The sequence below is a fragment of the Panulirus ornatus genome, chromosome 58 (assembly GCF_036320965.1).
Source record: "Panulirus ornatus isolate Po-2019 chromosome 58, ASM3632096v1, whole genome shotgun sequence".
Classification (NCBI taxonomy): domain Eukaryota; kingdom Metazoa; phylum Arthropoda; class Malacostraca; order Decapoda; family Palinuridae; genus Panulirus; species Panulirus ornatus.
This window is the reverse complement of record NC_092281.1, coordinates 26,205,586-26,222,207: the sequence shown is the minus strand read 5'-3', so window position 1 is coordinate 26,222,207 and position 16,622 is coordinate 26,205,586. Positions and strand designations below refer to the sequence as shown.

The 16,622-nt window shown below is 39.9% G+C and overlaps 1 protein-coding gene across 5 annotated transcripts in view; it reads right to left on the bottom strand.

Annotated features, from left to right (window-relative positions):
• LOC139766683 (glutaminase kidney isoform, mitochondrial-like) overlaps positions 1–16,622 on the bottom strand; it is a 440,343-nt gene that overhangs the window by 219,992 nt on the left and 203,729 nt on the right. For all 5 annotated transcript variants that reach the window (XM_071695597.1, XM_071695598.1, XM_071695599.1 and 2 more), the window contains one exon: positions 10,865–10,992. In XM_071695597.1, coding sequence (XP_071551698.1) covers positions 10,865–10,992 — 128 coding nt within the window. The remainder of the gene's footprint in view (positions 1–10,864; positions 10,993–16,622) is intronic.

Sequence of the window (16,622 nt, the reverse complement as noted above, 5' to 3'; positions counted from 1 at the left end):
CTTACTCACCACTGATCACTCCTTCCATGGCACGATCCACTTGGAGACTGTAGGCCAACTATACCCCCATCTGAGTGCCTGTGTCCAATCACTGATTTCCCTCACTATGATGTGCTTTGTAATAACTTTTGGTGCATTCACTCATCTTGCTATACCATTCATATTGTGAAATAATCTGCAATGTACAAGTATTACACACAATTACAAGCAAAAAAAAAATCATTAAGAAAATCATAAAAATGTTACATATATATATTTTTATATATTTTTATAAAAAGGTGAGAACAATGGAAGTAAGGGGAGTGGGGAAGGAATGGGATGTATTTAGGGAATCAGTGATGGATTGTGCAAAAGATGCTTGTGGCATGAGAAGAGTGGGAGGTGGGTTGATTAGAAAGGGTAGTGAGTGGTGGGATGAAGAAGTAAGATTATCAGTGAAAGAGAGGAGAGAGGCATTTGGATGATTTTTGCAGGGAAAAAATGCAACTGAGTGGGAGATGTATAAAAGAAAGAGACAGGAGGTCAAGAGAAAGGTGCAAGAGGTGAAAAAGAAGGCAAATGAGAGTTGGGGTGAGAGAGTATCATTAAATTTTAGGGAGAATAAAAAGATGTTCTGGAAGGAGGTAAATAAAGTGCGTAAGACAAGGGAACAAATGGGAATGTGGTGATGTGAAAAGGAGATGGAGTGAGTATTTTGAAGGTTTGTTGAATGTGTTTGATGATAGAGTGGCAGATATAGGGTGTTTTGGTCGAGGTGGTGTGCAAAGTGAGAGGGTTAGGGAAAATGATATGGTAAACAGAGGAGAGGTAGTAAAAGCTTTGCGGAAGATGAAAGCCGGCAAGGCAGCAGGTTTGGATGGTATTGCAGTGGAATCTATTTAAAAAGGGGGTGACTGTATTGTTGACTGGTTGGTAAGGTTATTTAATGTATGTATGACTCATGGTGAGGTGCCTGAGGATTGGCGGAATGCGTGCATAGTGCCATTGTACAAAGGCAAAGGGGATAAGAGTGAGTGCTCAAATTACAGAGGTATAAGTTTGTTGAGGATTCCAGGGAAATTATTTTTTTTTTTTTTTTTTTTTTTATACTTTGTCGCTGTCTCCCGCGTTTGCGAGGTAGCGCAAGGAAACAGACGAAAGAAATGGCCCAACCCCCCCCCCATACACATGTACATACACACGTCCACACACGCAAATATACATACCTACACAGCTTTCCATGGTTTACCCCAGACGCTTCACATGCCTTGATTCAATCCACTGACAGCACGTCAACCCCTGTATACCACATGACTCCAATTCACTCTATTCCTTGCCCTCCTTTCACCCTCCTGCATGTTCAGGCCCCGATCACACAAAATCTTTTTCACTCCATCTTTCCACCTCCAATTTGGTCTCCCTCTTCTCCTCGTTCCCTCCACCTCCGACACATATATCCTCTTGGTCAATCTCTCCTCACTCATTCTCTCCATGTGCCCAAACCATTTCAAAACACCCTCTTCTGCTCTCTCAACCACGCTCTTTTTATTTCCACACATCTCTCTTACCCTTACGTTACTTACTCGATCAAACCACCTCACACCACACATTGTCCTCAAACATCTCATTTCCAGCACATCCATCCTCCTGCGCACATCTCTATCCATAGCCCACGCCTCGCAACCATACAACATTGTTGGAACCACTATTCCCTCAAACATACCCATTTTTGCTTTCCGAGATAATGTTCTCGACTTCCACACATTTTTCAAGGCTCCCAAAATTTTCGCCCCCTCCCCCACCCTATGATCCACTTCCGCTTCCATGGTTCCATCCGCTGACAGATCCACTCCCAGATATCTAAAACACTTCACTTCCTCCAGTTTTTCTCCATTCAAACTCACCTCCCAATTGACTTGACCCTCACCCCTACTGTACCTAATAACCTTGCTCTTATTCACATTTACTCTCAACTTTCTTCTTCCACACACTTTACCAAACTCAGTCACCAGCTTCTGCAGTTTCTCACATGAATCAGCCACCAGCGCTGTATCATCAGCGAACAACAACTGACTCACTTCCCAAGCTCTCTCATCCCCAACAGACTTCATACTTGCCCCTCTTTCCAGGACTCTTGCATTTACCTCCCTTACAACCCCATCCATAAACAAATTAAACAACCATGGAGACATCACACACCCCTGCCGCAAACCTACATTCACTGAGAACCAATCACTTTCCTCTCTTCCTACACGTACACATGCCTTACATCCTCGATAAAAACTTTTCACTGCTTCTAACAACTTGCCTCCAACACCATATATTCTTAATACCTTCCACAGAGCATCTCTATCAACTCTATCATATGCCTTCTCCAGATCCATAAATGCTACATACAAATCCATTTGCTTTTCTAAGTATTTCTCACATACATTCTTCAAAGCAAACACCTGATCCACACATCCTCTACCACTTCTGAAACCGCACTGCTCTTCCCCAATCTGATGCTCTGTACATGCCTTCACCCTCTCAATCAATACCCTCCCATATAATTTACCAGGAATACTCAACAAACTTATACCTCTGGTTTGATCGAGTAAGTAACGTAAGGGTAAGAGAGATGTGTGGAAATAAAAAGAGCGTGGTTGAGAGAGCAGAAGAGGGGGTTTTGAAATGGTTTGGGCACATGGAGAGAATGAGTGAGGAAAGATTGACCAAGAGGATATATGTGTCAGAGGTGGAGGGAACGAGGAGAAGTGGGAGACCAAATTGGAGGTGGAAAGATGGAGTGAAAATGATTTTCTGTGATCGGGGCCTGAACATGCAGGAGGGTGAAAGGAGGGCAAGGAATAGAGTGAATTGGATCGATGTGGTATACCGGGGTTGACGTGCTGTCAGTGGATTGAATCAGGGCATGTGAAGCGTCTGGGGTAAACCATGGAAAGCTGTGTAGGTATGTATATTTGCGTGTGTGGACGTGTATGTATATACATGTGTATGGGGGTGGGTTGAGCCATTTCTTTCGTCTGTTTCCTTGCACTACCTCGCAAACGCGGGAAACAGCGACAAAGCAAAAAAAAAATATATATATATATATATATATATATATATATATATATTACATGAATCTGCACTTATTTAACCAGAGCACTATATTTTTCACAGATTATCATACACATCTGACTTAGGCACATCACAATTACCAATCATTATACTTAACTAAATGAGTAACACCCTTACCAGACTACAGATTGGGCCTCTATGCAAGTTATAATTAGGCTGACACTAGCTTGTCAGGGTAAGCAGCAGTTGACTCTGGATACTTGATTGACTGGTTGCTTAAATTGGGTTTTAGGCCTATCAACTGCCAGGGTCATTAAAGCCACTGACTTTCAGGATTTCACCTCCATGTGAATAAGCTTGAACACCTTTATCTCTTTCAGGATCTCAAGATAATTCTAAGACCATATATCATCTCGGCACATATAGCCCTTCTGGACTCCTATTTTACATACCCATCTTCCATAACTAATCATTTTTGCAAAATTATACAATCTGGAAAATTCCGCTCAGATAGCCTCATATGCAAGCCACCTGGTAGTTAAATGTAGGAGTGATGACAGCATCTCATTTGGAGTTGGTGCTACAATATTTCTAACAAATATATATTTTTTTTTTTTTTTTATACTTTGTCGCTGTCTCCCGCGTTTGCGAGGTAGCGCAAGGAAACAGACGAAAGAAATGGCCCAACCCCCCCATACACATGTACATACACACGTCCACACACGCAAATATACGTACCTATATATATATATATATATATATATATATATATATATATATATATATATATATATATATACATATATATATATATATATATATATATATATATGTATATATATATATATATATATATATATATATATATATATATATATATATATATATATATATATATATATATTATCCCTGGGGATAGGGGATTAAGAATACTTCCCACGTATTCCCTGCTTGTCGTAGAAGGCGACTAAAAGGGGAGGGAGCGGGGGGCTGGAAATCCTCCCCTCTCATTTTTCTTTTCTTTTTTTTTCCAAAAGAAGTAACAGAGAAGTGGGTCAGGTGAGAATATTCCCTCAAAGGCCCAGTCCTCTGTTCTTAACGCTACCTCGCTATCGCGGGAAATGGCGAATAGTATGAAAGAAAGATATATATATATATATATATATATATATATATATATATATATATATATATATATATATACATATACATATATATATCGTATCTTCCCCTTACACTTTATATCTTTCCCATCTTTTTCTTCCCAACAGCTGATCCACAGGGAGAGGTGGGTGGAGAAGTACATCCTTCTTTGTTATTCTGTTTCTACCACTATTCTTTTGAAAATTGTAAGACAATCTTCTTATGGGCCATCTGGTCTTATGTTATCTATTCTTTCCATGTACACCTTCCAAAATACTGTCTTAATCTCCCTTACGTTAGCAAATACCTGCTCATCCCAACTCTAACTTGCCCTATTTTTCAGCCCCTAAACCTTCCTCTTGACCTTCTGCCACTTTCTTTGTTCATCTTCACTCATATTCCTTCCATGAAGGTAATATCCATAAACCTCTCATTTTTTTCTCACTAGCAATTCAAATTTCTCATCCCATTACTCACTAACTTTTCTCATATGCTCACCTCACACCTTCAGCATGCCACACACTTTTCTTGCACATGCAATAACTGCTTCCCTAAATACCTTCCACTCTTCATCCAGTCCCCTAGTTTTGTTTACTCTCATCTTATGCAATTCTTCAATCAATCCCTCCTGGCATATCTCCAAATAAACATCTTTTCCAAGCAAACTCACTTTCACCATACTCTTCTAACCCGTAATGTTTCCCCTTTTCCTAAAGCCTCTGAATATTCTCACCCTCTCCTTTGGTGCTCAGACATCCTACCTGCTTTCACTCTTAGCAGACTCACATCCTTTTGCATGTGTATCATTTGGTCCATAAGATAATAATGCCACTTACCATCTAAGCTACTCAAACCACCAGTGGTCGTGACACAGGGTGTTGGGGGGGCCTGTGGTGCCCCCTCCCTCACTTTGAAAAGCAGGGGGGTTCCCCCTTTGTTTAAACTTAATTGTATAGAACTGTAGTATGCTGCACTGTCACCTTTAGATCACTGGCTTTTGCTCCAATGAGCCCCCCCCCCACACTTTTTAGAAGTTGCCACCATCTATGCCCACAAATAATTATGCATATGAGAGAGCTTGGGAAGTGAGTCAGTTGTTGTTCGCTGATGATACAGCGCTGGTGGCTGATTCATGTGAGAAACTGCAGAAGCTGGTGACTGAGTTTGGTAAAGTGTGTGAAAGAAGAAAGTTAAGAGTAAATGTGAATAAGAGCAAGGTTATTAGGTACAGTAGGGTTGAGGGTCAAGTCAATTGGGAGGTGAGTTTGAATGGAGAAAAACTGGAGGAAGTGAAGTGTTTTAGATATCTGGGAGTGGATCTGGCAGCGGATGGAACCATGGAAGCGGAAGTGGATCATAGGGTGGGGGAGGGGGTGAAAATTCTGGGAGCCTTGAAGAATGTGTGGAAGTCGAGAACATTATCTCGGAAAGCAAAAATGGGTATGTTTGAAGGAATAGTGGTTCCAACAATGTTGTATGGTTGCGAGGCGTGGACTATGGATAGAGTTGTGCGCAGGAGGATGGATGTGCTGGAAATGAGATGTTTGAGGACAATGTGTGGTGTGAGGTGGTTTGATCGAGTAAGTAACGTAAGGGTAAGAGAGAAGTGTGGAAATAAAAAGAGCGTGGCTGAGAGAGCAGAAGAGGGTGTTTTGAAATGGTTTGGTCACATGGAGAATGAGTGAGGAAAGATTGACCAAGAGGATATATGTGTCAGAGGTGGAGGGAACGAGGAGAAGAGGGAGACCAAATTGGAGGTGGAAAGATGGAGTGAAAAAGATTTTGTGTGATCGGGGCCTGAACATGCAGGAGAGTGAAAGGACGGCAAAGAATAGAGTGAATTGGATCGATGTGGTATACCGGGGTTGACGTGCTGTCAGTGGATTGAATCAAGGCATGTGTATAGGGGTGGGTTGGGCCATTTCTTTCGTCTGTTTCCTTGCGCTACCTCGCAAACGTGGGAGACAGCGACAAAGCCAAAAAAAAAAAAAAAAAAAAAAAATCCCTCTTTTAAGACTGGGTATTCCCTATCACCAAACCTTTTTCAGCAAACTCCATTAGCTATTCACTAATTTCTTCACAATGAGTAATCCATGCCTCCAGTTATACCCTCAACGGACACATCACCTAACTTCAAGGAGGACAAAAAGTGGCCAAATGCTTGGAGTGGATGAAATTGCAGTTGAATTTCTTAAGACTGGTGACGACTGTGCTGTTGATTGGTTAGTTTGGATTTTCTTTGAATGTCTGGTTCATGGTGAGGTGCCTGAGGACTGGTGAAATACCTGTATTATGGTACTGTGTAAAAGCAAGGGGGACAAAAATGAATGTCTGAATTACCAAGGAATACGTTTGTTGAGAGTATCTGGTGAGTTTTATGGGAGTGTAGTGCTTCAGAGACTGGTCGCATGTAGAGAACATTAGACTGGGAGGAACAATATGGCTTCAAGAGATATGTGAGTCGGATGCATGCTTTGAAGAATGTGTCGGAAATACTTACAGAAACCAAAGGCTTTACATGTGGATTCGTTGATCTGGAGAATGGGATTGATACAGATTGTTTCTTGCTAGGTGGTAATCATATCAAGGTATTCTTTTACCGAGATCCATCCTCATTACTTTACATTAACTTGGGTTGAACTTCGTCATCCATTTTTCAGACCAACTTTAGATACAGTCAAGGTCCCCTTGTGAAGAAGTGCAAACCTTCATGCTTTTCATATTCCTCACAGCCTTTGCATCGTATGCAAGCATATCCAGAGAAGAGTCCATACCTTTTTGCATATTATCTACATGTATCAAGAAGAGTAATGGTCCCAAAACAGAATCCTGTGGCACTGTTGATAACCTTAACCTGTCTGGAGAAGGATACTCTGATGTGTATATTTTGTTTCTTTCCACTTAGATAATCATCTATCCATTGAAAGAGTCCCCTTTATACCTGCCTGGTGGTCCAGCTTTTTAATAAGCCTTCCATGCAGTGCAGTGACTAAAGCTCTGTGGCAACAAGACACTTAGCCTTCCCTCTTGTTTAAGGACTCTCTTATAGAAATATACAAGGTTTGTTACACATAAACTCCTTTCCCTAAAACTGTGCAGTTTCTCACTTAAAATTAGTCTCCTACAGGAAGTCATCCACTTACTTTCTGAATATCTTTTCCAAAACTTTTCAGACCACACTCGTCAGTGAGACTGATCTGTAGTTTAGTGCCTGTTTCTGGTCTCCTTTCTTACAGAGAGATATGAAATTTGTCTTTTTCCACTCCCTTGACACTCTGCCTCTCCCCAGTGTCATCTTGAACAGTATTTCCCAAAGTTTATCAAACATATCTTCACACGTCTTCACCACACATGGTTGAATTTGATCAGGGCCTTGTAAGGGTCAAGACCTTTTCTTTTTATTCTGTTAACCCAATGACTGCAATAGCCCTATATATTATATGCCTCCACTGTAGGACTTTTCAAAAAATAAAAAATCTGTTTTCATTTTTCCATGCCATATGAAAGATTAATTTTTTCTAAAGTATACAACAAACAAGACAATATGGTAGATGTGTACTCAAGTGCATGATGGGGGTCACAGATGAATGCTTTTTTCAGGAAAGTCAGGGCCGTCGCCACAGCCAAATGATGTATCCCTTAACATATGACACAATATGTATGCACTTACTTTACTACACCAATGTTATAGTTTCTCTAAATTCATAAGAATAAGCAAAGCCTTTGCAAAGTAATGCTATTTCTCATATCATAAATGAATATTTCATTATTCACCATATATGAACATATATTTGAGGACAACATTTGGTGTGAGGTGGTTTCATTGAATAAGTAATAAAAATTAAGAGAGAGGTGTGGTAATAAGAAGAGTGTGGTTGAAACAGATAAAGAGGGTGTGCTGAACTGGTTGGAACATATGAAGATGAGTGAGGAGAGTTTGACAAAGAGGATATATGTGTCAGAAATGGAGGGAACATGGAGAAAAGGGGAGACCAAACTGGAGATAGAATGATGGAATGAAAAAGATTATGAGTGTTAGGGACCTTACCAAGTATGAAGGTAAAAGGTGAGCAAGGGATAGACTGAAATGGAGCAATGTAGTAAACAGGGAACAATGTGCTGTCTATGGACTGAACAAAAGCACTTGAAGCAACTGGAGAAAACCATAGTAATACCTGTGGGGCCTGGTTGTGGACAGGAGGCTGTGATTTTGGTGCATTGCACATAAAAGCTAGAGAATGTTGTTATAATATCTTAACTATCTTGCTATGTAACACAAACTTCTACAACAGCACTCTGCATCAATTATACAGAGGGATCAGTTGAACTTGACCAGGTACAGCTCCTCCTTATGTAAGTCAAAGTTGGCTAGCTATAACCAATGGTTAAAACGAGTTACTAAGAGATGTTCTGGGATTCTGCTCTTCTGCAGAGCTCCCACTCCTTTATAGGCAGATGCCCCATCCATGTTTTGGTTCTCTGGTTTCTGGTTCTCGAAAGCCAACCCAGTATACTTGCTAACATCTGAGCTGATGGCAGCCTGTACTTCCTCAACAGTAGAATCCTCAAGCTCTTGCAGTTCTGTCAACCCTGTTGACAGGTACCACTTTCTCCACTCACTGGATGTAGACAGCCCCCTGTTCAGCAATGTTGTGATCAATGTTGACATCAGCCTTTCCCCTCAAGAGTCAGCACTGTTGGATTCCTCTCACAATGTCTTGATACTGGATACTGGCAGTTCTCTCAAAGAAGGTCTTTGCACCATGAGTTGAGTGTTCATACAATTCTCCCCTTGATCCAGACTGTTCTTCAGGAGATGACACACACATGTTTAAAGGCTCAGAAGTTCCAGCTGTACTTGACAGTATCACAAGTTGTGTTGAAGAGTGCATGAACTTTTCTTGCTGCTGGCTGTTCATACTCTGGCATAGAATGGATAGAGCAGTCTCCTGGGGTTGCTCCTTTGCTTTCTTGGCAATGATGTACCTGGAGTGTCTTGCACACTTCTTAAGGGTATCTACTGGATCCTTCTGGAAGGTGGTTATTGCAGTGTAGCCAAGAGAATTAGCATAATTTTAGCTAGAAATGTAGGAGGTCATTACACGCAAATGTTACCTGTCAAAAAAATACACTTCAAAATTTGAAAAAAAGGAAAAAGTTTTGACAATAGCAAGATTTTTTCTAAAAATCAGTTTTCCCCCAAGCAAAAGCATAAGGACATTAAAAAAAATCATACATCATTAAGCTCTAGCTAATCTGGGCCACTGGGCTACATAAATTTTCCCAGTTTGCTTTACCATCTCTGAGGAGGATATGCTTTATTGCTTTATATATTATCCTGAATGTTCCTTCATTATTACCATAACTTATTCTGGATCGTTTCAGTTCTTTGTAGTTATATATACTAGTAACACCACTAAGCACTTCTTAATCTTAGTTACTCTTCCTAATATGTACTGTCTGAACGAGATATTCTCCACAATTTTTTGAAACCTGAGGCTTTCTTTCATTAAAAAAGAAAACCTAACCTCTGCTTTGCCTTCTTCCTACCTCCCTATGTACCTGTATGAGAAGAACAGGTGATATCTCCTTCTATCTATCTATCCTACCTAATGTTTCTACCTAATGCTCCTATCTACTACTTCAATCTATTGTTATTACCATTTTGCCAAGAGACAGGGCTAACACACAGTGCTCATCACAGGAAAATCTAGTTACAAAGAATGAGCTGTGTGACTTAAATGTTGTCAAGGAAAGATTATATGCTTGTGGACAGAATGCCAGCAATCCACATGCGGGTGAAGCAGAAAGATAAGACAGCTACCTTAGTCAGAGCAGTGCAACATAACCACTAAAATGCTGGCTCACTACATAGCTGTAATTGACCCTCCTGATACCCAGGCGGGTAGATCTGGTAATATACCTCCCTGGTCGTTGGCTTCATACCAACAACTACCTACCTCATTTCCTTTGTATGCTTTTTTCCATGACTCCAAATTATGAGGTGCACTTTTCCTTATATGATCTCTTTACTATCAACTGTTACCTCATCAACATTTGAATACCTTACTTAAGTCTGATATTACTATCTAATAATTCTGCCCTCTCTGCAATGCTGGCAGGGTTGTTCCATCCTCCTGCCTTGTTTGGCATCTTTTGTGTAATAAACTATTTGCACTGTACAGGGAAGGAGTTTCACACTTCTAAACATTCTGTATTATCATACAACTTCTCAAATTTATGTATTCTCTCTGTTGTGCTGTGTATGATGTTTAGGTGTTGAGATGGCATTGTACAAGAAGTATTCTATCTTCAACCTGTAGGTTTTCAATGTTTGTGGTCGATAGGCAGCTGGTGATTGTTCTGATTGCTCTGATTTAAGTAGTTTTTAATCTGTGTTGTTAAATGGCATAAATGAAAATGGAAACATCCAGAGACCATAATGCTGAGAAACAACATGAAGATTACCCAGCTGAATAGTGCCATAATTAAAGAGAGGGAGTGAGATGGATTTTCACCATTTCCCCTTACATTTTTTTTAAACAAAAAAAAAAGTAAAATAATTACAAATGAATCATCAATCTGTGTCATAAGTGTCCTATTCCTGTACTCAAATGTGTGGCAATGCAATTATTAACTTAACGAAAGTTCTATGTAATAACACCTAACAGCAACAAACCTGCAAGACTGTATGGTGAAATTGACATTTGTGTCACCAATATCATATCGCTGCCCATCTACAGAGCACACTGAGACACCCCAGTAGTCTGGATTAAATCTGGCCAGTTGAGGAATGTATGATGCCACCTGTAACATAAAAATAAATCTTTTATTTATCTAAATCAATCTCTGTAATCTATGCATTATGAGGAACATGAATCAAAAAATATATGACTAACAAAAAGGAAAAAAGGAAAATGATTCTCATATATACAAACTTATGCACCTATCCAACTGACATAACAATAGTGTTGTCATATCACTAATGACTGATTAAGATGAAAAATTTAATCATGGAACTTAAATGATCTCAATCATGTACCACAGAATGAAAGGATACCAAATGGCAGATAGCTTTTTCAACAAAACAAGCAAAAACATAATAAGGATGAAATCGTCAACTGCAGATGATGAATGTAACACTTAAAGCCATAAAACTAAATTCCTAAATACTTTTTGGTTAAGTGACAGGTTTAACTCAGGGAAAATAGTGGAATAACAAGGAGCACAAGCAAACCTGATGCATAATTTCAATGAAGTTGCACACTGAATGGTTATGCACAACATTAACAAAAAAGTCAGTGTGCATGAAGAGATGATTCTTTTCACTTTCCACTGATACTGGACTAAATCTTACTTAAAAAACAAGAAGCATGCACATACATCTGTAATGATGGCGGTATAATTCTTATCCTATTACTTCTATTATCAAGCCCAATAAAGTTCCCATCAAACAGAAAATTCTCACATTTACTGGCTACTGTAAGCACATATGATGACAGCTTAACAGAGCTTCAATTTACAGCCAAAGTTAAAAAATCCAGAGCTCTGGGCCCAAGCAATATGTGGAATCCTGATAATTATGTACCTTTTCTGAGTGGTGAAACTGCCTGGCTTTATGCAAAAGCAAGCCAAAAATATGTATCCCTTCACTGCTGCATTGCTTTAGCCATTCAACATATCCTCAGGCATTACTATCTTTCCTCTCAGTAAGGATTTACACCTGCACATGCCTTTGCTTGTTTTATGGCTTGCACAGACTTTCAAGACCTTGATTTATTGCCTCAACATTATTCATTGTACTTCCAACACCATGCTTTTCAGCAAGTTTGCATGCTAAAATACCCTCGTCTACTTTTTGTAATGTTTCTGCTTTTTGGAAGATAGTAAGAGTATACGCTTTAAATCTGAAATGGTATGGATTCTTAAGATATAAAGAATCTGTAACTGAATTTCAGATTTTTGAGGTCTGACTACATAGGAAAGCCTCTTTATCTTTTCATTGCACAATCTTTCTGAAAAGTTAGTTGCCCCATGCACATCCACACAAACCAGAGAAATCCACCACAGAATATCTCTACACCTTATATTACTGAAAAAAGTATGCTTTCACCTATACTGATGAGGAAAGGTGCACAAGAGTGTGGCAGAATATGCTATGTGCCCAGGATGGTGGCACAAATCCTCTTTATTTATGTAAGTATATGATGAGTATGGTGTGAGTGTGAATGGGAAGAGAGGGAGGTGTATGCTTCTGTGAGAAAGTGGATCTGCAGCAGGGGGAAGTGATGTCACCATGGCTGTTTAATTAGCTTATGAATGGGGTGGTGTGGGAGGTAAATGCAAGGAGCTTGGAAAGAGGAGCAGGTTTGCAGTTTGTCAGAGGTACGTACTTACAATTACCTCTGAAGAGACTTTTCCAAGGAGGAGGGCTAGCACACATATACTTTACCTCTCTTCACCATAATTCTGCACCTTCAACAGCTCATTGCCCATTGTTACCTCACCATGTACATCCTAACCAATAAAGCATTGTTGCTGTTGTTTGAAGTGTTTCCATGTCCCTCTTTCAATTATACCACTCCAAAAATCCGATCAAATCACTCGCTAAACTTCTTAAGAATATGTTAAAAATTTCATCAATAGTTTTCATTCATGTTGTAAAAGTTCTTAATAACACTCATAATCTTCTGCAGTGCATTATTTTATCAATATGCTCCTTTAAGCTTTACCATACCAACCCCATTCTCTGGACCCGCCTCCTCTCTTTTTACAATATACAGTGTTTAAAAAGTACACTTACCCACTCAATGTATGTAGTGATAATGTTTGCATTTACTTTATGAAGGATAAATATAGTATAAAGAAGGATAAGGGGATAGGGTAGAAAGAATACTTCCCACACATTCCCATGTGTCGTACAAAGCGACTAAAGGCAACGGGAGCAGGAAGCTAGAAAACCTTGCCTCCTTGTATTTCAACTTTCTAAAAGGAGAAACAGAAGAAGGAGTCACACGGGGAGTGCTCATCCTCCTCGATGGCTCAGATTGGGGTGTCTAAATGTGTGTGGATGTAACCAAGATGAGAAAAAAGGAGAGGTAGGTAGTATGTTTGAAGAAAAGAACCAGGTTGTTTTGGCTCTGAGTGAAACAAAGCTTAAGGGTAAAGGGGAAGAGTGGTTTGGGAATGTTTTGGGAGTAAAGTCAGAGGTTGGTGAGAGGACAAGAGCAAAGGAATGAGTAGCACTACTCCTGAAACAGTTGTGGGAGTATGTGGTAGAGTGTAAGGAAGTAAACTCTAGATTGATATGGGTAAAACTGAAAGTGGATGGAGAGAGATGGGTGATTATTAGGGCCTATGCACCTGGGCATGAGAAGAAAGATCATGAGAGGCAAGTGTTTTGGGAGCAGCTGAGTGAGTGTGTTAGCAGTTTTGATGCATGAGACTGGATTATAGTGATGGGTGATTTGAATGCAAAGGTGAGTAATGTGGCAGTTGAGGGAATAACTGGTGTTCATGGGGTGTTTAGTGTTGTAAATGGAAATGGTGAAGAGCTTGTAGATTTGTGTGCTGAAAAAGGACTGGTGATTGGGAATACCTGGTTTAAAAAGAGAGATATACATAAACATACGTATGTAAGTAGGAGAGATGGCCAGAGAGCATTATTAGATTACATGTTAATTGATAAGCATGTGAAAGACAGACTTTTGGATGTTAATGTGCTGAGAGGGGCAACTGGAGGGATGTCTGATCATTATCTTATGGGGGCGAAGGTGAAGATTTGTAGAGGTTTTCAGAAAAGAAGAGAGAATATTGGGGTGAAGAGAGTGGTGAAAGTAAGTGAGCTTGGGAAGGAGACTTGTGTGAGGAAGTACCATGAGAGACTGAGTGCAGAATGGAAAAAGGTGAGAGCAAGGGGAGTGGGGGAGGAATGGAATGTATTTAGGGAAGCAGTATTGGCTTGCGCAAAAGATGCTCATGGCACGAGAAGCGTGTGAAGTGGGCAGATTAGAAAGGGTAGTAGGCGGTGGAATGAAGACGTAAGATTACTAGTGAAAGAGATGAGAGAGGCATTTGGACGATTTTTGCAGGGAAACAGTGCAAATGACTGGGGGAAGTACAAAAGAAAGAGGCAGGAGGTCATGAAAAAGGTGCAAGAGGTGAAAAAGAGGGAAAATGAGAGTTAAGGTGAGGGAGTATCATTAAATCTTAGGGATATAAAAAGATGTTTGAGGACAATATGTGGTAAGAGAGGGTTTGATCGAGTAAGTAATAATAGGGTAAGAGAGATGTGTGGTAATAAAGAGAGTGTGATTGAGAGAGCAGAAGAGGGTGTTTTGAAATGGTTTGGTCACATGGAAAGAATGAGTGAGGAAAGATTGACCAAGAGGATGTATGTGTCAAAGGTGGAGGGAATGAGAAGTGGGAGAACAAATTGGAGGTGGAAAGATGGAGTGAAAAAGATTTTGAGTGATCGGGGCCTGAACATGCAGGAGGGTGAAAGGCGTGCAAGGAATAGAGTGAATTAGAACGATGTGATATACCAGGGGCGACGTGCCGTCAATGGATTGAACCAGGGCATGTGAAGCATCTGGGGTAAACCATGGAAAGTTCTGTGGGGCCTGGATGTGGAAAGGGAGCTGTGGTTTTGGTGCATTATTACATGACAGCTAGAGACTGAATGTGAACAAATGTGGCTTTTGTTGTCTTTTCCTAGTGCTACCTCGCACACATGAGGGGGGAGGGGGTTTTTATTTCATGTGTGGCAGGGTGGCGATGGGAATGAATAAAGGCAGCCAGTATGAATTATGTACATGAGTATATATGTATATGTCTACGTGTGTATATATATGTATACATTGAGATGTATAGGTATGTATATTTGCATGTGTGGATGTGTATGTGGGTGGGTTGGGCCATTCTTTCGTCAGTCTCCTTGCGCTACCTCGCTAACGCGGGAAACAGCGACAAAGCAATATAAATAAATAAATAAATAAATAGATAAAATAAAAAGATGTTTTGGAAGGAGGTAAATAAAGTGCATAAGAGAACAAATGGGAACATCAGTGAAGGGGGCAAATGGGGAGGTAACAACAAGTAGTGGTGATGTGAGAAGGCGGTGGAGTGAGTATTTTGAAGGTTTTTTTGAATGTGTTAGATGATAAAGTGGCAGATATAGGGTGTTTTGGTCAAGGTGATGTGCGAAGTGAGATGGTCAGGGAGAATGATTTTGTAAACAGAAAAGAGGTAGTGAAAGCTTTGCAGAAGATAAAAGCAGGCAAGGTGGCAGGTTTGGATGGTATTGCAGTGGAATTTATTATAATTATACTTTGTTGCTGTTTCCAGCATTAATGAGGTAGCGCCAGGAAACAGACGAAAGAATTGCCCAACCCACCCACATACACATGTACATACATACACGTCCACACACACATATATACATACCTATACATTTCAATATATATATATATATATATATATATATATATATATATATATATATATATATGTATATATATATATATATATATGTGTGTGCTGTCAGTGGGTTGAATCAGGGCATGTGGGGCGTCTGGGGTAAACCATGGAAAGCTGTGTAGGTATGTATACTTGCGTGTGTGGACGTATGTATATACATGTGTATGGGGGGGGTTGGGCCATTTCTTTTTTTTTTTTTTTTTTTTTTTTTTTTTTTTTTTTTTTTTCAAAAGAAGGAACAGAGAAGGGGGCCTGGTGAGGATATTCCCTAAAAGGCCCAGTCCTCTGTTCTTAACGCTACCTCGCTAATGCGGGAAATGGCGAATAGTATGAAAGAAGAAAGAATATATATATATATATATATATATATATATATATATATATATATATATATCCCTGGGGATAGGGGAGAAAGAATACTTCCCACGTATTCCCTGTGTGTCGTAGAAGGCGACTAAAAGGGGAGGGAGCGGGTGGCTGGAAATCCTCCCCTTTCTTTTTTTTTTTTTTTTTTTATTTTCCAAAAGAAGGAACAGAGAAGGGGGTCAGGTGAGGATATTCCCTCTAAGGCCCAGTTCTCTGTTCTTAACGCTACCTCGCTAACGCGGGAAATGGCAAATAGTATGAAAAAAAAAAAAAAAAAATATATATATATATATATATTTTTTTTTATTTTTTTTTTTTTTTTTATACTTTGTCGCTGTCTCCCGCGTTTGCGAGGTAGCGCAAGGAAACAGACGAAAGAAATGGCCCAACCCCCCCCCCATACACATGTACATACACACGTCCACACACGCAAATATACATACCTACACAGCTTTCCATGGTTTACCCCAGACGCTTCACATGCCTTGCTTCAATCCACTGACAGCACGTCAACCCCTGTATACCACATGACTCCAATTCACTCTATTTCTTGCCCTCCTTTCACCCTCCTGCATGTTCAGGCCCCGATCACA